Genomic DNA, 24,874 nt, shown 5'->3' with positions numbered 1-24,874 from the left:
AAGGAGGAGGGTAGTGGGTGCCAAATAGGCAGGTTGATCCAACAGTTGAATTCAGGACCCCTTGCACTCTAAAACAAACACCCAGACTAATGAGACGGGGTACACTGCTCCCCAAGGGATGTGGGACACGGTTATGAGGAGGAATATACTCAGCATCCTCAGGATGCTCCACCTCCAGTATGCAAATCGTGGGGAATCCCACCCGAGGGAGAAGAGTGGGTAGGACTTAGGCAGTGTGGCTGTTCATAACGCTCCAGGTGTCACCTCCTCCCGGGACACCCAGTGGGAGTATCAGGGCGTTGGGTAAAACCCCACCGTTGTGAGCAGGATTGGAAGGTAGGCAGGGAGGCCCTGTTGGATTTGGAATGTAACGCGTGCAGGCCCGGGCCATCGCTTAGGGTGCGAGAGGTCCCGGGTTCAAATCCCGGACGAGCCCTTCTTTTTGGGCATCACCACCCTGCTCCCGCCTAGCCGGTGCAGAGCCCGAAGGGACCCGGCCATCGACTTTTACCCGTCAGGGTCACCCGTAGGGCTTTGAGCTTAGTGTGACACACAGAGTGTCACACGGGCTGTGCTCTGTCCCTGGAGTCCCAATCCGTTGGTCCTGCAGAGTGACCCTATGTTTGAGTTGACAGCGGGATGGGAATGGCGTGGGAAGGGCTGTGTCTGTGGCCATGGGGCCCTGCCCCAGCAGTGGGGCAGGTGGGGGCCCTGCCTCAGTTGGTCAAAACACCTGTCTAGTAAACAGGAGATCCTGGATTGGACTTCCAATGGCACCTGGGAGTCTGGTTTTCCTCTTTTGCGCAAGTTGGGGGTCACTGCTGGGCCTTTCCCACTGCCCCTCTTTGCCCCTCACAATTATGACACTGACTCAGAGCAGTCTGGGTGCACGTTTTTACTGAAAGCTTATTTCAGGGTCCCCAAGGTCCCCTGCTGCACCTAATAGTTCACCAAGGTGTCCCTCCCACCCAAGACCTGCTCCTGCCCTGTGGTGCCTGCAAGCCCCACAAGCAGCAAACAGGATCTGTTTCCTGCTACCCAGCCGCCATCCCATCCTCCAGGTTCCTATACTTGGTAGGGCTGGCTGGAGGAACCTGGCAGCATCTCAGGTACCTTCCCAGGGTGCCCAGACATGTCCAATGGCCGGAATGAGCCACAGGAGAGGGCTAATCCCCGCTGAGTTGGGAGAAGGGAGCTGTATGGATCCCTCTCTAGGTAAGTCATCCAGAGCTATGCCCAGCATCCCGGTGCCAGCAGGGACTCGGGGTGGTATGGGGCAAGGACACCTTCCTCTGCCCCTCTGGGCTCCCACCACATGCAGGATCAGATTTGCACTTTGCCTTTTGCCCTCTTTGCTGCTTTTTTCCCCCCCAGTTACAGTGAACGGGCATAATTACCAACAACTGTGGTGGGAAAAACCCTGCTATACCTTCTCTGCCTGCTCTCCCTGCAGTATCCAGGGTATCCATCCACAGTTTCACACTTCCTTGGTCCCAGTTTACTTCCCTATTACACTCTGCATTTCGGAAGGTTATCACCTGACTGCTCAACAGCCACTTTCGGCAGTAATCGCTCTTGTAAGGATTTCTAAGTGCTTTCTTCTTCATGGGTCTTGGATAAGAGACTTCCCGCCCCTCCACATAAGGACCTTGGCTGGCCCTTTAGACATGTCAATGTAATGCCATCTCCTTCCCAAAATTCCCAGGGCACGGGTTACTTTTGATCCTGGGGAGGATGCAGATGCCTGCATCCTCCACTGCATCCTCCAGTGTAGACCAGGCACTTGCTGGTACCATTTCCCCTCCTGCCCCCGCCGAGTCCCCCTGTGCCGCAAGAATCCGAGCCCACCCCGAAGGTCCCCACTTCCCCCCGCACGGCAGCAAAACCTCGACGAGGGTGGGATTCGAACCCACGCGTGCAGAGCACAATGGATTAGCAGTCCATCGCCTTAACCACTCGGCCACCTCGTCCGGCTGCGGCAGTCTGTCGCCCCCTGTCGGCCTGACGCGGCCGCCGCGGGCCCTTCCCGTCGTGCGGCGCGGTCCGTCCCGGTCTCGTCGGCTGTTCACTGGCTGGAGGTCCGAGAACGGCGAATTGCCAGAGCGCCCTCTTAGCGCAGTAGGCAGCGCGTCAGTCTCATAATCTGAAGGTCCTGAGTTCGAGCCTCAGAGAGGGCAGCATTTTTGTGGTCTTTTTGGGGGTCTTTTTTTGTTTCCCCGTGGCCACCCGAGGTGGCTCCGCAGTGCGTCCGGCCCGGACGCTACCGACGCCTTCGTTCGGCCCCTGCGGCGGGCGGCTCCCACGGACTCGGAGCATTCACAGAGCGCGGGGAGGCCGGAGGCGCGGGACGGGCGGTTCCCACGGGCGCGGGGCGGAGGTGCGAACGGCGCACGGCAGGACGAGGTGGCCGAGTGGTTAAGGCGATGGACTGCTAATCCATTGTGCTCTGCACGCGTGGGTTCGAATCCCACCCTCGTCGAGATTTTACTGCTGCCCCGGGTCTTCCACACACAGATACACGCTATGGGGGAGGCAGGGAGCTGAGCGAGACCACTCCCCCCCGCACTGGCACCCCACACACCCCCCGGGTAACAGACAGCAGCCACTCTCCCCATTCCCTTCCCCCTCGAGAGCATCCCATACCATGAGCTTTTACAGAGGAATGAGGCACCTTTCAAGCCACTACAAATTTTATTAGGTGCAAAACACAATTTACAGCAAATAGTATAAGCCACGCTCCCAAAGCTCTGATGGGTTTTGACAGCTGAATTTTACGTAAACTGAGAACATCAAAAGCAGGGCACAGGCTTCCCTTCACATGGAACCAGTTAAACAACAAAACTAAGCCAAAAAAAGCACATGGAGCAGGAACAGCCTTAAAGCACACTCTTTCCAATTTAAATTTATTTAAACTTAGCATTAAGTTACTATTGCTATTTTGGGTTTAAGAAAAATACTAAAAATGAAATGCTATTTTAAAAAAACTGTAAAATTACTTTTTGGAAGGCAATTGACAGTTTCAGACTACTGAGGATTTCAACTTGGGTAGGGCAGGCAAGATAATCAGTTTAGTGCAGTAGTTTATATTCAGCCTGGCAGAAGGCTCTGTTTGAGAAAAATTGGCTGATTTTGTAAGAAAAAGAAAAAGATGAGCTGTGTAGGAGTAGTGCATACATGAAGTACATCTTCAAATTAATTACTGGCAATTAAACAAAAACCAAGGGCCTTCAACTTCCAAAGGTTTTTAAATGCTGGAGAATGCAGGCTATTTGCTCTTCCAAAAAAAAAAAGGAAAATTGTTTCTCCATATCTGTCTACTGACGACTGAAGGAAGCATCCTGTTTTCCAGCATGACATGGAATCTGTGGAATAAGCACCTCAGCTATTTTTAATCCTGAAAGCATTGAATAAAGTAGATCTTGGGCCCAGAACAACAAAAATCCTTCTGTATTTGCACTGAGCAACAAGAAGTACAAAAATCATGGCCAAGTGCTGCTCCAACTTGAGAATGACTGTTTTGACATTCCTGGAAACAGAATAGGAATTTCAAACCACAGTGCTGCTGCAAGGCAGTTCCTGCATGAAGGAAGCACAGACTGACATAACATTTCAGGGACTGTGGCTATGGACAGCAATTGCTCCAATGTTCCCAGGGGCCCGTGCTGCCCTACAGCTGAACCTGATGAAGCTGTGTCTACCCACAATGAGAGCTGGGAGAAAGAAAAAACACCACTGTTAATTAAGGCCTTCCAAGAAAAAGCATTTGACTCATCTCTGTGCCTGTGGAGCAGAAAAGGAGGGAGTCCCAGATCATCCATGACATGCTTGCCCCACAGCCATGTGAGAAGGGCCCAGGCTCCATGGCTGCTCCATGTTCTCATCCCAGGAGAACACTTGCTTGTTCTGGAACATGCCCAGGAGTGCATCTGTTCAATCACCTGGACCTGGACTTCTTTCCTGAGTCTCCATGTCTCAGCTTGGCTCAAATGTCCACCATGTCCACCAGAGCAGAGAGGTGGAGTTCAGAGGCAGCCTCGGCCTCCTTGGTGGCTCTGAGGAGCTGGTGCAGGTGTTTGAGTCTGTCCGACAGTGCAGAGCTTTGCTCCAGCTCCGGAACCTTGTGTCCCTCCTGACTCCCAGCCTGGGCAGAAGGAAATGAGATGAGACTGAGACTTTCTCCCAAGGTAATTCCCACTACAGGTTTTGCAGCTACTGCACTCCTCAGAGCTTTAGTTTAGCTCAGAATTGCCTTCTCTTACCTCTTGAGCAGCTGACAAGGGGCTCTTCACCAAGGGGCAGGTGGCAGCTGGGGTGGAGAGCAGAGACTGAGGGAGGTAGAGAGGAAGACCCAGGAGATCCCCAAGGGGCTCCATATCCTCAGCTAGATATCGGTGCAGCTGCTCTTCAAACCTGGATGGGAAGGGCAAGAGCATCGGTCAGATGGCAGCCTGGCTTTCTCCCTGTTTTTTACTGTAACCAGTGCGTTACAGTGAGAGGTTTTTTGGATTCAGAAGAATCTGATCTCCACAGCCATATTCAAAACAGTCTGATACACCCCACTGCAGCTATCAAAATTCATCACACAGGACTGTGGTACAGAGAGGAAACACACAGACTGAAAAGACTCAGCTTATGGAAAGGCAGAAGAGACAAAATCCTCTTGGACCAACCTCAAAAGCTTTAGTTCTTCATCTTTGTGATCTGCATTCCTACAAACTGACATCCCAGAGAGGACTTTACAGACATTTGTGACACTGGGGGCCACACAGAGCACTGTACACACCGCTTCAGTTCTGGTGGTGTGACTGACCACAGAGTTTCCAACCATTCCTGAGAACTCCAAGAATAGTAGGGAACTGCCTTGATGTGCTCGATGAAATCAGATGGAACTTTATAGACAGTCAGGGCTCTTTTCTAACAGTTTAACTTCCTATTCCATACAAGTTACAACCTGTTTACAACCCTGGGCTGAAGCTGCAAGGAAAAGATGCTGCTCTGGGAACTTACCTCTTGCTTTCTATTTTTTCCAGTTGCAACTGTGCTAATAGACACTCCTGGGCCAAGGATGTGTCTCTGAATTCATCTGTACTGGGAATGCTCACTTCCTGACCTGGCAGCATGTTCATGCCAGAGCCACATTGACCTGGCACCATGGAGATACTGTAGGGTTTCTTAAAAGACTTGGGAGATTTTATCTTTGATCTGAAGAGGGGAGAAAAAAAAACAATTTAAAAAAACCACATGAATTGGTAGGAGTCTGTTGATTTTTTCCTCTTAGCTTGAAGCCTGGAAATAGCAGGGAGTGAGAAGTGATCATTTTGAGAAATAACGCCCTTGTGCCAGGATCCAACACAGCACCACCTGTGCATGGGATTAGAGAGGAACTAATCTGACAGGAGCACAGGATTCACCCCAAACATCACTCACTACACAGCACAGCTGCAGCTAAGTTGCCAAGAGGGAAGAGAGTGGCTTCCATCTAGACATGGCTAGGGAAGTGAGCTAGAATTGACATCTCAAACACTTTAATGCCACACAGCTCTAAGGCATCCTTCCCCCTCAACCTACCATTTTCTCAGAATCACATCGTTTTCTCGCCATGCTTTGCACGACTCCAAAGCCGCAGCAGCAAGGTTTTTTTTGGCAGAAGTTAATTTCTACACTTTTGGCACTCCCCAAGTAATCCATTTCTCTGAGAGCTGAGTAACTCTCTACAAATAAAATCCACTTCCTACTCTGTTTCAGCACAGCCTTGTACGTCATTTTAGGGACATGTACACAAGCAGGTTGTGAGAGGATACCAAATGCTACTCTTCAGCACCGTGCAGGCCACCTCACCTCTCATGGCCTTGACGGATGTCGTCCTGTGTCCGCAGCCTAGCTTGATCCCACGAGAAAGGCACAGTGTAGTTCTTTAAATGCTCCTTGAAGAAGTACACGCGAATCTGACCATCTTTGCTTACAGCTTCTGTGAATAAACCCAAACCCAACGTTTATCATTTGCACAGGTTTTCTCCTTCTGAAGAAAAGCTCATTATTAAAAAGGCAATTTGAGGCAAGAGCAATTGTTCACTTCCAAACATATTTCAAACAGAGTCTGGGATAAGCTTCATTAATCAACAGAAGTGATAATTAACTGTGGCAGCCTGCCCTCCCTGCTGACACAGCTTCTGAACAGTAACTCTTGGCCTTTGCTTGATTCAAATCCTCTCCCATTGGGAGGGCAGGGCTGAAAGACTCTAACCAGAGCCACATTTGTAGTCACAGGATCAAGTCAAGCCATAGCCAATACTAAATACATGCTCTAAAGGGAAGACACAGGCAGAACACAGCATGACCAAAACTGCCTCCCTGCTACACATCATTTGCTGCCATATGGAAAGGCACCACTGGCAATGTATTAAATACCATCACAAAAGAAGCATCATCCACGCCGCAGGAGGATACAATACCTGGAGCAACAGGCAGTTTGGGTGGTTTCCAGTCTCTCAGTTTATGATCAATACAGACTGCCAAGATACAATCCCAAGGGATCTCATCAACAGAAGGTCCATCTTCATCAGAGCTCCCAGTTGTTCTGGTTTTCCAGTTTTGGTAAGTTTTGCTCAGCAGATTCTCCACCTGGGACTGGATCAGTGGTTGAGTGTGGGAAGAACTTGCAATCTGAGAGACATACTGAAAAATCATGTGGCAAACAGGACGCCAAGGAGCTATGGAACAAAAAAAAAAACAAAGTAAATTTCAAGAATTTGTGACAGAACCAGCACTGCACAAGGCACATCTTGAAGAACAACGTGCTGCCAAGAAGATATTGGAGAGTGAAGTACCTACCACCTAAAGGAGGCAGATCTAAGTATGGGATCTGGAAGGACAGCACAGCCTTCTTCAGCCAAGCCAGGTGATCTGGCATGTTCCACTGCAGGTGGGGCAACACCTTATTACCCCCTGCTTCTGAAAACTCTGTGACAGGCCAAGACAAGTCACAAAAGTGCTCTGAGGATGCCACATCTGACAGGAACTGCAGCACACTGTTGTAGAGCTCTATGATGACCCCAGGCTCCTGGGATGGCAGCCCAGCTAACCGCCTCTCCTTCCAGTCATGGTAGAAACGCTTGCCAAATTCTCCATCAATCCCATCCTCAATGTACTCCTGAAGGGTCTGGCTGCAGAGCTCAAGGGAGGCAGGACACTGGGACACCAGCCAGCCCACAGCTGCAGAGACCTACGACACACAAAAGAGGGAGGGTTAGAAACTGCTCTGCAGTAATCGGGACACAAAGGATTCAACCCTAAGTTTGAATAACATTCTCCAAGAGAATATGCAGAAAAAGGCAAATAAATCAGGTATCATCATACTTATATTTACAACAATAATTCTTCAGCTAGGTGGCCACAAACTGAATTCCCACACAGCAAGCTCAGGAACAGACAAAGAAGAGGCTGTTCACATGAGGTACAGGTATGCAGTAGAATTCCCTGCTGCGGGATGCTGGGGTTGTTGAAAACTTATCCAGGAAAAATTGGACAGATTCACAGAAATTAGCCCAGGGTGACTATATAATGTCAGATTGTGGCAGTCCTTCAAGTGCCAACCTAAGTTGTGAGGGTTTGTGGGGGAGCATCACTCCAGGCTTGTCAGTGAGAGATCTGTATGATCGTATTCCTGTACAGAACATGAGGCATCTCAGTAGAGGCATCTCAGGCCCATCCACCAAGATGGGATAACTCTGGATGATCTCACAGCAACCAGAACAGCTACAAAGGGTCTTCAGCATTTCAGGACCAGGAGCTTAAGGATAAAATGGTTTACCCACCACTAGCACTCCTCTGTTGGGCAGCAACACAGGCAGGGCAGACAGGAGTGGGTTTAGGTAATCCATGAATTTTGGTCTCAGTGCAGTTTTCAGTATTTTTTTTTCCTTGTAGGAAATGCCACTGATCTCTGGTCAGTGAAAATAGAACAGTCATAAAAAAGGGAAAATAATTCCTGCATCTTGCTGTTCTTACCCTTCTGGTGCCTTCTAAGTCATTGACAGAGCCTGGGAGCTCTACAATCATGTAGTCTGAAATAAGATGGGCTGAAATCAAGTCCTGAAGCATCAAACCTTAAAAAATAAGAAAACTCATCATATACACAGAGTAAGAACACATGTCCTTGGGCCACATGCTCTGCATTACATTCACTGCATTGCTGCTCCCCTCCACCTCTGCCCACACACTCTCAGGATCAAACACTGTGTGTGAAAGAAAACTGGATGACAAAACTGGTGAGCTCTTAATGCCTCAAGATTTTTAGGAAAGCTTTGGAATGTGCTGTACTTCACAGCCTCTTGCTTTAACTGTAACTAAGAGGCTGCACTAGTCACAACACTTCTATTTCAGGCAGCCCTAAACATTCATTGTTTCAAGATACAAAAACAATTACATACCATCTTCTACTTCTTTCTCCACAGCCTCCTCTTTCTGAGTGGGGACTAGAACCATCAAAGGAACTATGGGGTGGAAAGGTTTCGCCTGAAGCAGCTGTTTCAGCCGCAGTAAAGCTGAAAGCCAGTAAACATCATCTTCTGCAACATCTTCACTGCTAACTCGGGGGGGCAGGAGAAGAACGAGGCCACTGGTCCCAAGCAAGTCCTTTTGTGTCTCAGCCAAATCAAGCTCTGAGTCAGAGAGCGCACCATGTGCCACCTAAATAGGCAACAAAGATGACAACAATAATGTAGCTAAACAAAGCTATTTCCACAGCAAAATCTGCAGTTTATTGTCATTGCCCTTCAGCTTTGACATCCTTTTCCAGGAGCTCTACACAACCAAAGACAACAAGCTGTTGTCAGGCCAACATGGATGCATCTGATAAGTGAGCTGAGCACAGAAGTGCCTGTCAGCACCTGCTTTGGGACCATGAATTGATGATTCAGGTTCTACTATTACAGGTATTTCTCAGCCGATTGAAAACAAAGAAAAAACTCCATCTTTTTCAGACTTTTTCAACAACCCTATCCCTCTGTCTTAAGTTGGAAATGCAAGATGTGGCTGGAGTGTTTATTCTATTGCCATCTGTTAGACCTGGGGTGTTATCTTCTGTTAATTGGACCACCTGTTAAAACCAGGCAAGGCACTTTTCTTTATCTCTTCCACAAACCAATCCTCCCTCAGGGAAATATCTTCTTTTATTGGGCCATTGAGTGTCACTGCATGACTGATAAAATTACATCATCCTACTGGGAGATGCTACGCTCAGGGGGAGGAGCCAAACATTCCTACCTGGATATAATCTGAGATTTGGAACACCACAGTCAGGCTTTTCCCACTGGACTGCCAAAGGAGCAGCTGTCTTCTCCACTGGATTCCCAGAGGAAGACCAGGCCCATCTACACCACCACTGGATTTTCAGAGGAAAACTCCACCCTTCTACAGGATCACTGCTTCAACAGAACCACACCTGTCACTCCAGGAGGACTGCAGCCACCATTTAATGGGACTGCTACCAGTGCCCCACAGGGTGACCAACAGGGTGTCAGGTCATATTCTGACTCTCTCAGTGTTTTTTTGTATTACTGCATTTTTATTTTTGTCTTTTCTCCTAATAAAGAACTGTTATTCCTACTCCCAAATCTTTGCCTGAGAGCCCCTTAATTCCAAAATTATATTAATTTGGAGAGAGGGGGTTTGCATTTTCTGTTTCAAGGGAGGCTCCTGCCTTCCTTAGCGGACACCTGTCTTTTCAAACCAAGGCACCCTCCCCGTATCATCTCCTTCCATCTGACAGGACACAATATCCACTGGAAAAGAGCCCACCCTGCTTTTATGGCCTCTTAGATATCATGGAATTTTCTCACCTACCTTTATACACACACTGACTTTAATGCTTCTGTTCCCCTGCATGCCAGGAGAACTAAATAACGTCAGTGTTTGAATTTTGCCTTCTGTATGTGAAGCGTTTTTCTCACAGTTTCTGTGTCCCACAAACTTGGCTTTCAGCCAATCCATCAGTATCCTAGCAAACAAAAAATAGGGCTTTGGGGGTTTTGTTGTTGAAACTGGCATTTTAGGGTTTTAGTATTAGCACCTCTAAGGTACCACAATCTATCATAATCCTATAAATTTAGGTTATGATAAATAGACCTAATAAATAGCTATAAATTTTAATGAAATTATCTATCAAGGTTTTGTTTTCAGTATTAGCAAAAGGAATTAAAAAATGTTAAAAAATTCAGATCACTGTAATAAATTACAGCTATATTGTTTAGAGTACTCTGGAGGGAAAAATAAAGCTGGAAACCTGACATGGTACTGGCAAAATTACATCAAGGACTGTGTACTACTAATCTTCTTCTACCTAAATAAAAGAAGTCTGCCGTGTTTGAGAAAGGGACCCAGCAACTAACTCTTCAACATACCTATTGGGATCATCCTTGGAATATTCATCATCACTGGGCAAAACCAAGAGCGCCTTCCAAAAAACCTGTTCTTGTTGAACTGGAATATGTTCCATGATTAGCGAGACAAGATCCAGGGGAGTCCAAGCTAAATCACTTAAAGACAGACAGAAGAACTGGTCAAAAGATCCACTCCAGGGCTCTTTCCCAGCTGAGGAATGTCTGCCTTGCACTGAACAAGTTACAATACTGTAGTGTATTGACCAGTTAATTCTTTGGATCTGTTCCTCATCCTTCAAGAACTGCTGCTGCTAAAGCTGACACATGAGCCTTACTCTGGGGATTTCAGGAGCACATGCGTACTGCTTCACTTCCACACTGATCCAACACACATCCAGGCCACTGGAAAGCATGAGGAGCCATGGGAAGCCAGACCTTCTGCTGCAGCTCAATTATCTCAATCAATACTTTCTGACCACAATCCAGGTCACTGATAGCTCACTTACTCCTCTACCCCCATAGCCCATCCCAGGCCCCATCCCATCTAGGTACAAAGTCACATCCCATAATACCCATCAGATCCTTAAAATTACACCCAGGAGGATCATCTGACCCAACACCTTCATTAATTTAGTGGAAGGTGTCCCTGCCCATGGCAGGGGGATGGAATGGACAAAATTATCTTTAAGGTGCTTTCCAACCCAAACCATCCTATGATTCTTATATGACTTTCCTGTTCCCCTTATTCCAAAACACCCCCAGAAGCAAGGCTGCAAGCAAACATTCGGGCATGGTTAGCCATACCTTCTGGCCACTTCTGGTATCTCTGGCACATCTGCTGCAGCTTGCTTCTAAAGAAAACAAGAACCAAACCCCAGCCTACCTTACCAACTGGTGGTAGAAGTGCTGAACTTTGATTTCATGCACTGTCTTGTTTCTCAGCAAGTTCAATCTGGAAATGAAATATTCTTGGCTGTGTATTTTATGTGTATGCATGTAAGTATGTGTGTAAACACATACTTTAAAAAAATCTAAGAACATTGAGGCCTGGGAAATATTACAGAGGCCTCAGAATACTGCTGTTAACAGAAGAATTTATTTGGATATTCAGTCTTAGTCATGACATTTATGGAGAAAGTATTTTGGAAGCTATTTAAGAATAAACAGTTCTGCAAACCCACTATAACACTCAAAATGAAAGAACTGTTGGTAACTTATCTTCCAAAAATCAACCAGATTTCCTACTGACGCCACTGGAAGTATCCCTTACCTCGTGCAAGAGATTCCTAGCTTTCCTCCATTCCCCAGGTTTACAAATCTCTTGCACAAGTTCTCCATGGCTATAGGCCACTCTGCACTGGGGGACAGGGCTTTCAGTTGATGTTTGGAATCCAAGCCACAGGGAGCAGCTGGAAATGCCCTCATCTGACGTTTCAACTTTGTCCGAGCTACCACTGCTTCCCTCCACCTTTGGAAAAGAACAGATAAATAGGTCACATTCATGAACTCTTCTTCAGACCTCTGTCACCACATATTTGTAAAATGACCACCACAACAACAACAACATACTGAGCATATGGGCAGGAAAACCAGTGATCAGCAGAAACAACACAAGGATAAACTACTACAAGCTTCTAAACAGAATGAAGCCAGAATCTCCTTCCAAGCTCATTACCTGACTACAACAAGATGTGATCCCCTCCCCACGTACAGTAATTTAGCAGAGGCTGGTACTAAGAGTGTAAGGTCTACCCTTATCAAGGAGATAAGACAGAAAAAACTGTCTCAGAAAGAACACAACCAGACAGTGGTAGCTCCATCTCTGTTAACTGCTCCATGCCAATGCTCCCAAGTGAAGCAGCCATGTCCCAGGGTGGTAACTCACCGCTGTAAGTATTTGCAGAAACACTGGAGCTTCTGAAGAGTTTCCTTGGCAATCTGGAAAATCTCATCCTCCAGAAATAGCTCCATGAAATGGCCACACACTTCTTCTGAACACCGGGCAATCCGGGCTTGCCGGTCTCTTTCTAAGGCGCATCTGGTTCCAAATAAAACAAACCAAGACTGCTAAGGTGAAGACCTCCAGCAAATGCCAATTCAGTGGGCTGAGATGCAAACAGGGAAATCCATGACATTTAGGAAACCCTTGGGAGAGCAAACTACAGCATGCAGCACATTGCGCATACCTTAATTCATTGACTGAAGCTTCTTTGACACTCTCCTTTATTACTTCTTCCATTAATTCCATACCCAGCAACTGGCTCAACTGCTTTATTAACTCTTCTCTTTCCTGCTTTTGCCTGGAAGGACAAAGAAAAAATTTACATTGGCAAACCTGCTGCTTAGTTACACAAGAACTACACGCAGTGTCAAACAGCTAATTTGCCTAAAATTATTTCTCACTATCTGGTTTCTAAATAAACAGCTTTGCATGGAGCCAGGTTTCCCTTAAAAACACCTTAAGCAACCAGATCTAGTGAGTGGCATCCCTGCCCATGGCGGAGGCTTGGAACTAGATGTTCTTTATGGTCCTTTCCAAACCAAACTATTCTAAGATTCGATTTATTCTTACCCCAATGAGCTACAAACAAGTAGCTCACTTAGAAGGAAAAGCTCCTGCATACAGCAGATGCATGTCCCTCTCTGGAAGCTCTGGGTAAATAAAAGTTCCTAAATTTCCCACCCACCATTTTCAGCATGGCTCTGAGGCAACCAAAATGCTAACCAGCAGATCATCTGAGAATGCAGAGGGGAGCCCTGCCTGTACAATCCCAGGGAAGGTCAAGGTGAGACTGTTCTGGCACCATGGCAGAAAGACATGGGCCTTGAGCAGAGGCACAAGGACTCAGGCTGCCACCAGCTGTCCTTATATTGTCTGGGGTCTACCCAGCCCACTGTGTCCCACAGCCAAAGCAGTGCCTCACCTCTCCTCCTCCACTCTGCGCCGTTCCTCCTGAACACGCTGTCTTTCCGCACTGAGCATGTTCCCAGCCACTTCTCTGAGGATCTCCCCCAACACCTCAGTCACAAGTTCCTCAACAGCGGCCTCTGAGGCACTGTGCAGAAACAGCAAATCTCTTCTCAAAGGCAGAATTGTTTCATTCAAAGCCGCAGGTCTATACTTTTATCAGCCACATCTTGCTCTCTGGGCTGACTCCAGCCATTAGCCAAGAACACACACACTGATACTGTGTGTGTGTTCTTGGCTCCCTTCCCTCCCCGCATTGAGACAGGGAAGAAAATAGGAAGAAAAAAGGAATACTCATGGATGGAAATAAATACACACTGTAATACAGAAAGGCAAAACCCCCACTTCCCCATCAAGCAAAGTAAATGCAGCCAGTCATCACTTCCCATGGGAAGAGCAATACCCAGACAGTACTCAACCAATGTCCACCCTGAAAGCCACAAATCTCCAACTTCTTCCTCTAACCCAGTTTTATTGCTGACCATGACATGACAGGGAATGGACTTTAGTCAGCCTGGGTCAGCTATCCCCATTCAAACAGCGCTGGAACAACAACTGTTTGGGTCACATCCCACATCTGTGACTCTACCAACTGCCCTGTAGAGGAAATTTATCAGAAGCAGAGAAGCAGCCAGATCTGGACTTGCTCCTCTTGTCCCCATTTGGGCACCTTCACCTTCCCTTCCATGACAGAGGTTTCTAACCAGGCAAAGCTTCCAGAGGGTTGGGTCAGCCTTCCCTTAAGGCTAGAGCTGGGATGTGTCAGACATCTGAAGAAAGGTCTGCTTTCCCTTCCACTGCATCAGTAACACAGTCTCCATCAGAGATCTGGCAGTGCTTAGTTTTACCATCTTCACACATGGTGCTGCTATGGCAAGGGGCAACTGTGGTGACAGACTCCAGGAGAACCTGCAAGAAATGCTCTTTACCAGATAGCAGCAGCCACATAAGCTGCTCCTGCTCTGCCCACTTCTCTGCACTCTCCTTTGAGGACATCATGCACAAGCCCGTCCACCACTTCAGCAATGTCCTGCAACACAGCAGAGGAAGCAGCTGAAACAAGGTGTAGTCCTTCTCAGCAGCAAACTGAGAGTAAGGTTCTCCAGCCTTCCTTAACTGACTGTAATTCACAGCAGCATCTGTATTTCTGCTTACAAACTGAGCCAACTTAACCAAACACAACAGCCTGAAAACTTCAGACTATTTAAACTATCTAAAAGGTTAGTAACAGCCCAGAAACAAAACCAGATTTTTGTACTAAATATGGGCAAATCAATTCAGGAAACCATAACTGAGGAGAGACTCCTATTTTCTTACTTTAGACTTCCATTCTAAATCCAGCTGATTTAATTCCAAATTATCAAGTCTACCGTTCACTGAAATTTGCCATTATCTCGGTAGAATATGACAACTGTACTGTAGAAAGCAATGAGACACTCTAAGACTGGCTCAGCATCAGCATACAAAAACTTGTGTGGGAGGAGAAAAACAGCACAGGTAGACAGGGTACACATTCAAGACCCAGCATTAATGGATGTACCTACAGCAAGAAACTTTTGTCATGTCTCATTTGACAAACACACATGTTTCAGAAAAATTAAATACCCTAAGAACTTGGTTACCTTTTGTTATATTTCACAGATATTTCCCAAATATTTCCTGATGAGTTTAGATTTCCCTACCTCGTCTGAGTAGCCAGGCTGAGGCTTTGAAGGGGGAGGCTCAGGCTGTGCAGCAGGCTGGGAGATGGGCTGTGCAGAGGGCAAGACTGGCACCAGCTGACGAGGCAACAGTGAGGGCAGAAGATGAGATGGGGACTGGACTCTCACTGCTGTGGCCTCTAAATCCACACCTCTGCTTTCCACTCTGCCTTCTTGGTAGGGAAAAGGAGAAAAATTAAGGAAACCAGATGAGTCACAAACAGAAGCAAATTTTATCTTCAAAAAAATGGCTTGTCTGATAAAACTCAGCAGGTCATAAAATAAACCCATAAGAGCAGTTTGTTGCCTTAAAGTTATAAATATATCATAGAAATTAATTTACATTTATGAATATTTTATACAAAACATTTAAACATTTAATTGCACATTACCCCCATTACCAAGCACATGTATTTCCAACAAAGCAACTGTTTTAAGTCAGGCACATCTGGCACCTACACACACTATCTGTGTGTATCCTTTCCAGCAAGGACAGAAAAGCACACATTCAGCTAACCTGAAAACTGACATGTTTATACACACAGAGCCAACAAACAGCTGTGAATAAAAAACGTGCAAACTGCAAAGGAAAGTTGGCTACCTGAAGTAGTCAAACATTTTATTATTTCACTTATGTTCGCAAAATTTGGCTCAATAGAGAATTTCCTGAATTGGGAAATACATTTTATTAATCAGGTTGTTCTTGGCTTTTACAGATACATAAATACACCTCAGCAACCTGGTCTAGTTGAAGGTGCCTCTGCCATGTCGGGTGTTGGAACTTGATGAGCTGCAAGGTCCCTTCCAACTCAAACCATTCTCTAATTCTCTTGGGATTTAAATTCTAATCCTTTCATTACATCTAAATTGCCACGCAGTTTCAATCTCTGAGCCACAAACAGCTTCTGTCTCGAGAGTGTATTCTGAGCAACACCTAAAATGCAGGTTTGCTCTCACCTGTTGCTTCCACACTGGGTTTTTGGCTACTGCTGGCCTGATCCACGGAGGTGCTTCCACCAATGTACTTGTTCTGCCCGTTGAAGCTGGACACAGGCACATGGTGGGGCACTGGGGGCAAGGGCCCCCCATTCACAACCTCACCAACTGAGACAGTGAGCTTCTGGCTGACAAACAGGGATTTCCGTGGTTTGGGTAATCCATCTGGCTCCAGGAAAGCTGAGCGATTCAGCTCCACGTAACCACTGGGGAAAAACAAAAGTAACAACCAGGCATACGTCCACAAAGCTCCAGTAACCTACAGGCTTTCAATTCTGAAACTCATTGGTTCGAAACAGGATGTTGACAGGAACAGATGACCAGTTGGCATCCTCAAGGGTTTTTTTCCTGTCCCAGTCTCTCAAAATTCCAAGTTTGGATGAACACACCTTATAATCCATGGATTTTCATGGCAGACACTTATCTGAGAACTGCTGTCCTCCAACATCCTCTAACTTTGCACTGTTCAGCTTCATCCCACCCTACAGGCATCACTATAATGCCAGTTTCCCATGAAGGAGAACTGTGTCCTTATCTCCTATGGAGACCCATCCCCTGTTCTTGGCCCATTCTTTCTCTGGTTCCAACCTTCAGGAGCAGCTCCCCCACATTACCCCCTTTGCTTGACATCAGGCTAACCCCCCCAGGCATCACTTTCCTCACACTTACCCATCTGACACACTCAGGCCATAATAACTTATAAAATCAGTAGCCTCCTCGCAGTCTTTGAACAGCAGCATGCGGACGAGGTGGTCCAAGGGGAACGCTGTACTTCTCTGGGTGCTCACAGTGTAGGCAATATTGAGGGATTTGAGACCATCCTTACGAATCTGGGGGAAAAGAAAAAGCCACATAACTACTAGGAAAGAACCCAAAATAAACTATGAAGTGTACCATCAATGTGATAATCATGTTTAAATACACCAATACTTTGTCATCAAGTATCCACACAAACAATTATTTAGAGTTGCAACTTTCTTTTTAAATTCTACACACTTGCTTTCTAGTTTCTGTTCCTCTTTCATGATACTTGTTTAGAGCATATCCCTTTGTGATTCTTCTGCAGAAAAAACAGCTTCCAAGGTCTTCTGAAAGTGCAGACTCATATATTTTTGCAGGACTCTCAGGCCTGCTTCTCTGCTTCCTAAGTTTCTTTTTTCCCGTGTTTCATGGAAATATTTATTTGTACACAATTACAAGGAAAAAAAAGAGCATTTCAGTATTTGCCTTTCATATCACAGCAGAAAGGTCCTGATAAATTTTTTAACACTTCTAAAGAAGCAGTAACAATATTATTTTTATGGCTCAATATCTACTAAATTTTCTGCTGATTTTCCCTCAAATCCCAGACTGTCTTACTCATTAAATAATTTTAAAAATATCCATCCGTTTTTACCTCACCTGGCTGAAATAACAGTGTAAGAGGCAGGCATTCAGGTAAGAAGCTGCTTGCACAAGCTTGAAAAACCTCACAAAATTGTTGCTGTTTAATGCAGCAAAAGCTTGAACTGCAAACCTAACTTCCGGCGAGTTTCTAACCTCTGGATGAAATTGCTGAACTTCTCTGTGGAGACAAAAGACAGGGACAAAACTTTTGCTTCAATACTGAACAATCAACAGCCAACTTATAACAGCATGGAATTAACATCAAGAGCATTACAACTTGTCTGGATTTAATTCTAGACTCAATTCTTCAAGGTAAAGAGAGAGAACAAATGATGTCTTGCTCTTACCTGAGAATATCACCCTTGTTGAGATTCAGCAAGACATTATAACCTCGGAACTCTGCTTCACTCTTGCAGAAAATCCCCTTGTTAGCTAAGTCCTGATACATCTCCTTCAAGCTCTGCAGGCATTTAGTCATGTTCTCATTGTTAATTTTAGCATCAAAGGAGGACATGGGCTCTTCACACAAGTGGTGAGCACAGTGGATGTGAAAGCGAGTGCACTTCTCAATCAGAGACACCATCAGCGGGTTGCAGAGGTGTTGCTGGGTTATATCCTAACAGAATAAAAAGGAACACATTACATGTATTTTTAAACTAGTTGAAGAGCACAGTCACCTGGCACTACCTCTGGAAAACCCATTTCACTGTGCTTTGAGTCCCTCTGCAATACAAAACATTTCAACAACTATTGCTTTTCGCTTCCTTTTTTTACAGCATGATGGGATCTTTTGCTTTTTATCACCAAACACCTCCATTCACAGTGCTTACCTTTCTTATTCCACGAGTTCTGTTCCAGACAAAATCATACCATTCTCGGTAGTTTCCTTCTCCTTGATCCATAATATTTGTCACTAAATAGTCCATGGTCATGCTCAGTACCTCAGAGGGTCTCAGTTCATGGGGCAAAGGTTCCTCCTGATCTGCTGAAGACCTGCTATATTCTTTGATTGCTGCTGCATGATCCACCTGTAAGAGGTGAGGAAAAGAATAAAAACCTAAGTAAGTACAAGTTCCCAGCAGTAAAGAGGATTTCGTCCCACCCATGCCTTTAACTTCAGCAAGGAGCTGACTATTGACGTGTTGACTTAGTCTGAAACTCCTAACCTTTAAGACAATACGTAGCTATAGATAATTACATATAATATGTAATTACAGCTTTAGAACTATAGTTCTAAATAACTGAATAATAGCCATGACATGACAGAGTGAAAAAGCAAATCTTGCTTTCCAGAATTCAAAGGCAATAATTAAACAGCCTGCAGAATTTTTGCACCAGAATTACCCCTGTAATCAGCTGAACAATACTGACAGCTCCAATGAACATGACACATACTGATATCCTGGGAATCTCATACCTTATCAGTTCCTAGAAGCAATTCAAAGATGCTGAGCTGGTTTCTTGTCTCCCTCATGTAACGCTCCTTTTCAGGACACATATCTGGGCAAGTCCCAACAACAGTTTTTGCTTTGCCAAGATCAGTCCTTTTTATTCGAGCTAAAAAAAAACCCACAGAAATAACTGAACAAACACTAAGCATGGCTTGAGTTTTGGTTTTTTTTCTTCACAATAAGCTATTACCCTGATGTGCCAAAACAGCCCTGAGCATGCAAGGCTGTACCCAAACTTTGGTATAGTCAGAAATGGACAAGGATGGGGCTCTCCCCACTCTGAGGCCTGTCCAAGTATTGCACATATTGCAAGTTTTGCTGAAAATACTGAAGCTTTTAAAAGACACCCAATATTTTCTGTCCTAAGGAACAGCAATTTCAAAATTCTGCATTGAGTGGACAAGAAGTCTGTCAATATTAAAAATAAGGTCTTAAATTAGAAATAAGATCACTTTCGAAACTGCAAGAACAGCATGGAAAGTGTTACAATCACCACTGTGAAACAAAAGGACATTTCCTGAAATAATTCTCAGCTGTGTAATAGTTTGAATTTGGAGAAATACTAGAGGCCCTGGCACAAGTTGCTCAGAGAAGCTGTAGCAGCCCCACCCCTGGAAGTGTTCAAGGCCAGACTGGATGGGGCTTGAAGCAACCTGGGGTAGTGGAAGGTGTCCCTGCCTATGCCAAGGGGATCAGACTGAATGAGCTTTAGGGTCCCTCCTAACTCAAATAATTCTGTTATCTGTGGTTCTACAAAATGCAGCTAAAGCTTTGGGTAATCTTTAAAGAGTCTGTAGAGATGCAGATCTCTCTATGTGCCCTCCTTCGCAGAAGATGGACATTCCACCCTTCCCTTTACACAAGACACTGCATGTCTTTTTGTGTTTTACAAGGAAAAAAAAATACAGAAAAGAATACTCTAGGAGAGTATTTTATAGACTGTTCCACATTAAACTCTCTTTTAAGCCATTTCCATAATATCACAACAGCTTTGCCACAAAACCCAAACACTTTTTTTCCAGCAGACAAGCAGATGACACACTCATTAGCTTATGTTAATTACCTTGTCGCATGATTTTGTCCCTCTGGTCCAAGAGCCTATATCTCTCTTCAGATGTCTCAGCCACCAATCCCACCAGGTTACTGAGAGATGACAGTGAAGCTCCCAAGCCCTCTGAGCTCTGCCCTTCAGAACTGGAATCAAACAGCTCTGCTTCAAACTGCAGTGCCTTTCGAAGGCCAGGCTTCTTTGCTGGAGAACTAAAGCAGAAGACTTTTCTATTAATAATAATATGTTAGCACATGCCCTGATCTTAATCAGTTCACTGTTCTTTAGGATGCCAGCACCTCTTTAGAAGAGTCTTTTCTTCACAGGGAAACATGAACAATGTTTGGATGTCCTGTGCTACACCAGCCCCGGGAGTTAATCTGGTTATATCCTCAGCACTGCCCTGACAACGCTGCCAAGAGTTCTGGCATTGTGGAGAAAGTCCTAACAGAGAAGCACTTACTGAAAGTGTCATAGAGCAGACAGAAATGGATGGGCTCTGTAGCATTTTGCAACGCTAGGGCACAGCAGTTTGTATTTTAAGTTAGGAACTGGCTTGCTGGAGACAAACCCAATGTGCTTTTTACAGCAAGAGATTATTTAAACATTTTACAGGGTCAAGTACAAACATGCTTTTTAAATCAAAGAATACTGATTCCTTCATAACATATTACTAATTTTATAGTTATATGATTACACATATCAAATTACTTTTGTCAGATTAGACAAATCATTGAGGTGTGACAAAGATGACAATCTTGCCACTTCTGTGACTGTCACGAACCAGGAAGACTGTTCACCTGAAGTGAGACAATGATCCAAACTACTCCAAAAATGAGACCCTCATTCCACAGAGCTCTAATTACCTCCAAAGGAAACTGCTTGCTTGAGAAGCTTATTGAATCACGACCACAAACAGTGTCATTACTACTCAGTCCTAGTTGGGCTCAGCCCTGTTTGTTCGCTTCCCTCATGCCTCACACTACAGGTGCTTTTATGAACAAAATATTTTACTTTCACCAAATAAAAAACCTTAATAAGCCATTAGGAATATCCTTCTGACAAAGTGTGAGAGCTGAGTACTTCTAATTCAGACAAATCAGAAAAGAAGGGAAGCAGCCTCCCTGAAGAGAATGTCACTATATTTGGCACACAGTGATCTTCATTTTTCTTCAAGCTCCCCATTTCCTGCCAGGTGGATTCCCAGAGGAGAGGACATACCTTCTCCCAGGCATGACACTGCTAGCAGAAGATCTTATTAAAGGTTTTCTAAGAGGGGAATGCTGATAGCTTTGCTCTTCACTGCTTTGCCTTCCTTCATCTTCACCTGCTTTCTTCTCCTTGGATGAAAATTCTCTTTTTGCTGGACCTGAAATGACACATAAATATGAAACCAGGTACCTGCCAAGTAGTTTAAGCAACTGCTCTTTCTTGACCCCATGCAGGTGGTGATGACAACTAACACTCCCGGTTTTGTACATGCATGCAAAACTTCCACAACAACTTACACTAGGAGCTGTACCAAGTTTCCACCAATTGCTATCAAGGTCATTGTTCTACAAAGAATAAGTATTTTTCAAGACAGTATCACTTAACAATAACTGTAATTAGCAGTAAATGAAGTCTAATCCTCAACTGAATCACAGCTCTCTCAGGTTTGCGATATAATCCACAAGTCATAACTCCCTATGGGATACAAAATCCATTTCACCAAATCACAATTCCGAGTGCTCCTACTGAAATATTTATTTCACATATCGAAGCTTAGACTCAGGTTGGCATGAATTAACACTTGCAGGAAAGGAGAATTTCTTCTTCCAGAGACAATGTTTCACCAGATGGATTTCTTGAGCCCTCCAAGAACAGTTATTTTGGAATGCTGCCACAGACATAACAGCATGACAAAATTACACTGGCAAAAAGGCAGCCCTAGAGCTGCTGCTTCAAGATGTTAATTCTCAGGGAGACAACTCAGCAGCTATTTATTTTCTGGAAGGCAAGGCTGTGGTTGGTCAAAGCTGAGGTGAACCATCCATGTGCTGGCAGCTGAAGAGCACCCACAGGCTAGGATCTCACAGGCACAAACACTGCACTCGTGTTAAAGAAAGGGAAGCACTTGGCATTATAAGTATAAGTATTCCCATGGGGACTGAACAATCTCCTCTTGCCCTAGTATCAAGCAGGGTCTGGAATCCAGGTTTCCCACTTCTAAACTCTGTAGGTTGCTCTCTTTTTTTGGCTCAAACGGTGTCTAACTATTGATGCACAGGAATAGCAACCTCAGACCTCTGCAGACACTGCAGAGATTCTCAGGACACTTTCCTTAGGTTGGTTCTCAGAACCTTTTCCTGAAAGCTGAAGTTCACACCCCAGTCCATGATCTGAGGCAGGCAGCAAGGCATTTCAGACTGGGTTTTCTTATATCCCCAAAGAACACCCTACTTCTGGACACAAGCACAAAGATGAACATCACCATATTGCTATTGTATATTGCATTAAGGATTCAACCACGATATCGCCTACTAAGAGATAATTTAGGTATCATCCTCAGCACATCAGGGAAAAAAAGAGCAGCTGGCACGCTATTTATAAATATCATTCAGTAGTCTGGAAACACAGACTTACTTGTTTTCTTCTTTTGCCAAAATGTTACTATGTCTTTGTGCAAGTCTTTAGCTTTTTTTCTGGCCAGAACCGCAGAGGCCTGAAAGGAAACAAAAGAAGAGCATGGAAACCTATTGGCATCACAACACTGAAACACACAGTGCAGTTTTTGCCAGAGAAACATTTACTGATCCCCAAAAAATTCTGGTTGCTGCATTGTATGTATAACTTAAGACCTACATGCCATCAGCTAAACTGGTCTCCACAAAAAACTGTTGCTTTTCTACAAACAAGAGTGTAGTTTGCATTACTGCTGAACCCACCCCAAGCACCCAGATTTAAGTCTTTCTTCATAGAATCAGAGACTGGTTTGGGTTGGAAGGGACCATTCAGCTACACCCCCCTGCCTTGAGCCGAGACACCTTCCACTAGACCAGGCTGTTCCAAGCCCCATCCGACCTGACCTCGGACATTTCCAGGGATGGGGCAGCCACACCTTCTCGGAGCAACCTGCGCCAGCGCCTAATCACTTTCAAACAATTTCTTCCTAACATCTAACTCCTCTTTTAGTTTACACTGTTTCCCCTTGTCCTCTTCCAGTCTACCCCTGTAAAAAGTTGCTTTCCCTCTATTGTAAGCCCCCTTTAGACACTGGAAGGGGCTCTAAGGTATCCCTGGAGACCTCTCCAGGCTGAAAACTTCCAAGAGTTATGCCACTTCTGATACTCACATGATCAAAAAAGTGGAGAACAGCCATTTTTTTATTGCGCCTGGTCATGATCCGGCGAACTTTTGCGAACTGGCCAAAGTGTTTTTCCAGCACAGTCCTGTCGTTGAGGTAGTCAGGGATGTTCTTGCACTGGACAGCCGTCAGCTCGGCGGTTGGCAGGCCCCCCGGCCCCTCCGTGCTCTCGCTGCCGCGGCTCCGGCGAGCAGGGGCGGTGGGGGCCGCATCTGTGACGAGAAGGAACACAGCAGTCAGCAAGCGGAAAGACACCCGGGCGGCAGGGCTGCCCCCCACCAGACTCCCGCCCACCTTCTCGGGCGGGCTCCCGGGCCTCGGCCGGCGGCGGCTCCTCGGCGGGTCCCCGCTCGGCCTCGGGGCCGTCCCCGCGCTCCCGCTGCTCGCGAGCCTGGCTGCGCAGCAGATCCTCCAGCGTGCGGCCGAACAGGATCCCGCCGCGGGGCCGGCTCAGCATCACCGGCCGCTTCTCCGGCGGCGCCGCAGCCCGCCCGCCCGCCGCCGCCCGCCGCGGCGAGCGCTCCCGCTCCTCCTTCCGCTTCAGCCCCTTGGACGGCGGCTCCCCCGGATCCTCCGGCAGCACCCTCAGACCTCTCTCTTCCGGCCGCCCCAAAGCGGTGGCAGGACGTGAGAAGGAGAAAGGTTCCCGCGCCACCGCCACCTCGGGGCCTGTCTCAGATGCGAAGGCGAAGGACGACGAGAAAGCAAAGGCGGCGGGGGCAGCCGGGCCCTTCTCCGCCTCGCCGCCTGACAGCGGCTTGAAGGCGGCGGCGCTCTCGGGCGCCTTGAAGCGGAACTCGGGAGCGGCGAATACGCCGCCGCCGCCAGCCGACGCTTCGCTGGAGGTCGGGAAGCCGCCCAGGCTGGTGGGCGGCCTGAAGCTGAATCCTGCGTTCCCCGCCGGGGCCGGAGCCTGGCCCAGCGTGTAGGGCGGCGCGAAGGTGGCGGCGGGCGCAAAGGGGAGGCCGGCGGGGCCGCCGCCCTGGCCGAACACGGCGGGCTGCCCGAAGCGCAGCGGCGGCGGGAAGGAGGGTGGGCTGCGGAACGGGCCCCGCGCCGACATCGCTGCGGAGGCGGCCTCGGACCGCCGAACGAAGCGGAACCCGCATGCGCGGTGGGGAGAGGCCCTAGCCACGGGGGGGAGGGCGGAGTGCCGTGGAAAAGTAGGCGGGGCCACGGCGGCAGTAGAACAGTAGGGGCGGGGAGACAGGTGGGAGCAGCGTTGTGGGCGTGGTCTAGGTGGGCGGGGATTCCGTTGGGCGGGCATATTAACGGCTGGACAGAAAGGCGGGCGGGGATTCCGTTGGGCGGGCATATTAACAGCTGGACAGAAGGGCGGGCGGGGATTCCGTTGGGGCGAAGCTGAATCCTGCGTTCCCCGCCGGGGCCGGAGCCTGGCCCAGCGTGTAGGGCGGCGCGAAGGTGGCGGCGGGCGCAAAGGGGAGGCCGGCGGGGCCGCCGCCCTGGCCGAACACGGCGGGCTGCCCGAAGCGCAGCGGCGGCGGGAAGGAGGGTGGGCTGCGGAACGGGCCCCGCGCCGACATCGCTGCGGAGGCGGCCTCGGACCGCCGAACGAAGCGGAACCCGCATGCGCGGTGGG

General features: G+C 47.0%; 1 protein-coding gene and 3 non-coding genes across 6 annotated transcripts; 2 read left to right on the top strand and 2 right to left on the bottom strand.

The window, feature by feature from the left end:
* Positions 1-1,888: 1,888 nt before the first annotated feature.
* TRNAS-GCU lies at positions 1,889-1,970 on the bottom strand. The gene has a single exon. It is a non-coding gene; the product is annotated as a tRNA-Ser (tRNA).
* A 134-nt stretch (positions 1,971-2,104) lies between these two features.
* On the top strand, positions 2,105-2,177 carry TRNAM-CAU. Its single transcript has one exon. It is a non-coding gene; the product is annotated as a tRNA-Met (tRNA).
* Positions 2,178-2,397: 220 nt separating this feature from the next.
* TRNAS-GCU lies at positions 2,398-2,479 on the top strand. Its single transcript has one exon. It is a non-coding gene; the product is annotated as a tRNA-Ser (tRNA).
* Positions 2,480-2,672: 193 nt separating this feature from the next.
* Positions 2,673-24,558, bottom strand: LOC121339535 (minichromosome maintenance complex component 3 associated protein). 3 transcript variants are annotated; one of them, XM_041411372.1, is made up of 28 exons: positions 23,569-24,558; positions 23,263-23,486; positions 22,554-22,632; positions 21,150-21,297; positions 19,944-20,140; positions 18,847-18,986; positions 18,260-18,457; positions 17,777-18,045; positions 17,445-17,607; positions 16,713-16,873; positions 16,005-16,249; positions 15,030-15,220; positions 14,277-14,377; positions 13,304-13,435; positions 12,566-12,679; positions 12,265-12,417; positions 11,650-11,847; positions 11,263-11,331; positions 10,401-10,535; positions 9,844-9,997; positions 8,430-8,688; positions 8,008-8,105; positions 6,832-7,222; positions 6,453-6,710; positions 5,839-5,968; positions 5,008-5,202; positions 4,260-4,410; positions 2,673-4,141 (listed from the first exon to the last, which is right to left on the bottom strand). In XM_041411372.1, exons 1-28 carry the CDS (start codon positions 24,539-24,541, stop codon positions 3,983-3,985), a joined length of 5,685 nt encoding a protein of 1,894 aa, XP_041267306.1. In that variant the 5' UTR covers positions 24,542-24,558; the 3' UTR covers positions 2,673-3,982. The 3 variants fall into 3 exon arrangements, with proteins under 3 accessions (XP_041267306.1, XP_041267307.1, XP_041267308.1); XM_041411373.1 differs by having other exon boundaries at positions 15,030-15,217; XM_041411374.1 differs by lacking the exon at positions 11,263-11,331.
* Positions 24,559-24,874: the final 316 nt, after the last annotated feature.

Source organism: Onychostruthus taczanowskii, unplaced genomic scaffold (assembly GCF_017590055.1).
Source record: "Onychostruthus taczanowskii isolate IOZ18803 unplaced genomic scaffold, ASM1759005v1 scaffold354, whole genome shotgun sequence".
Classification (NCBI taxonomy): domain Eukaryota; kingdom Metazoa; phylum Chordata; class Aves; order Passeriformes; family Passeridae; genus Onychostruthus; species Onychostruthus taczanowskii.
The sequence above is the reverse complement of the archived record's forward strand: the minus strand, read 5'-3'. Positions and strand labels throughout refer to the sequence as shown.

Coding starts and splice junctions, on each gene's coding strand:
- LOC121339535 (XM_041411372.1), bottom strand. CDS start 24,541: ATGCCCGCCCAACGGAATCCCCGCCCACCTAGACCACGCCCACAACGC. Junction 23,487..23,568: donor CCGGGAGCCCGCCCGAGAAG/GTGGGCGGGAGT, acceptor TTCTCGTCACAG/ATGCGGCCCCCACCGCCCCT. Junction 14,378..15,029: donor AGCCTGGCTACTCAGACGAG/GTAGGGAAATCT, acceptor GCTGTGTTGCAG/GACATTGCTGAAGTGGTGGA.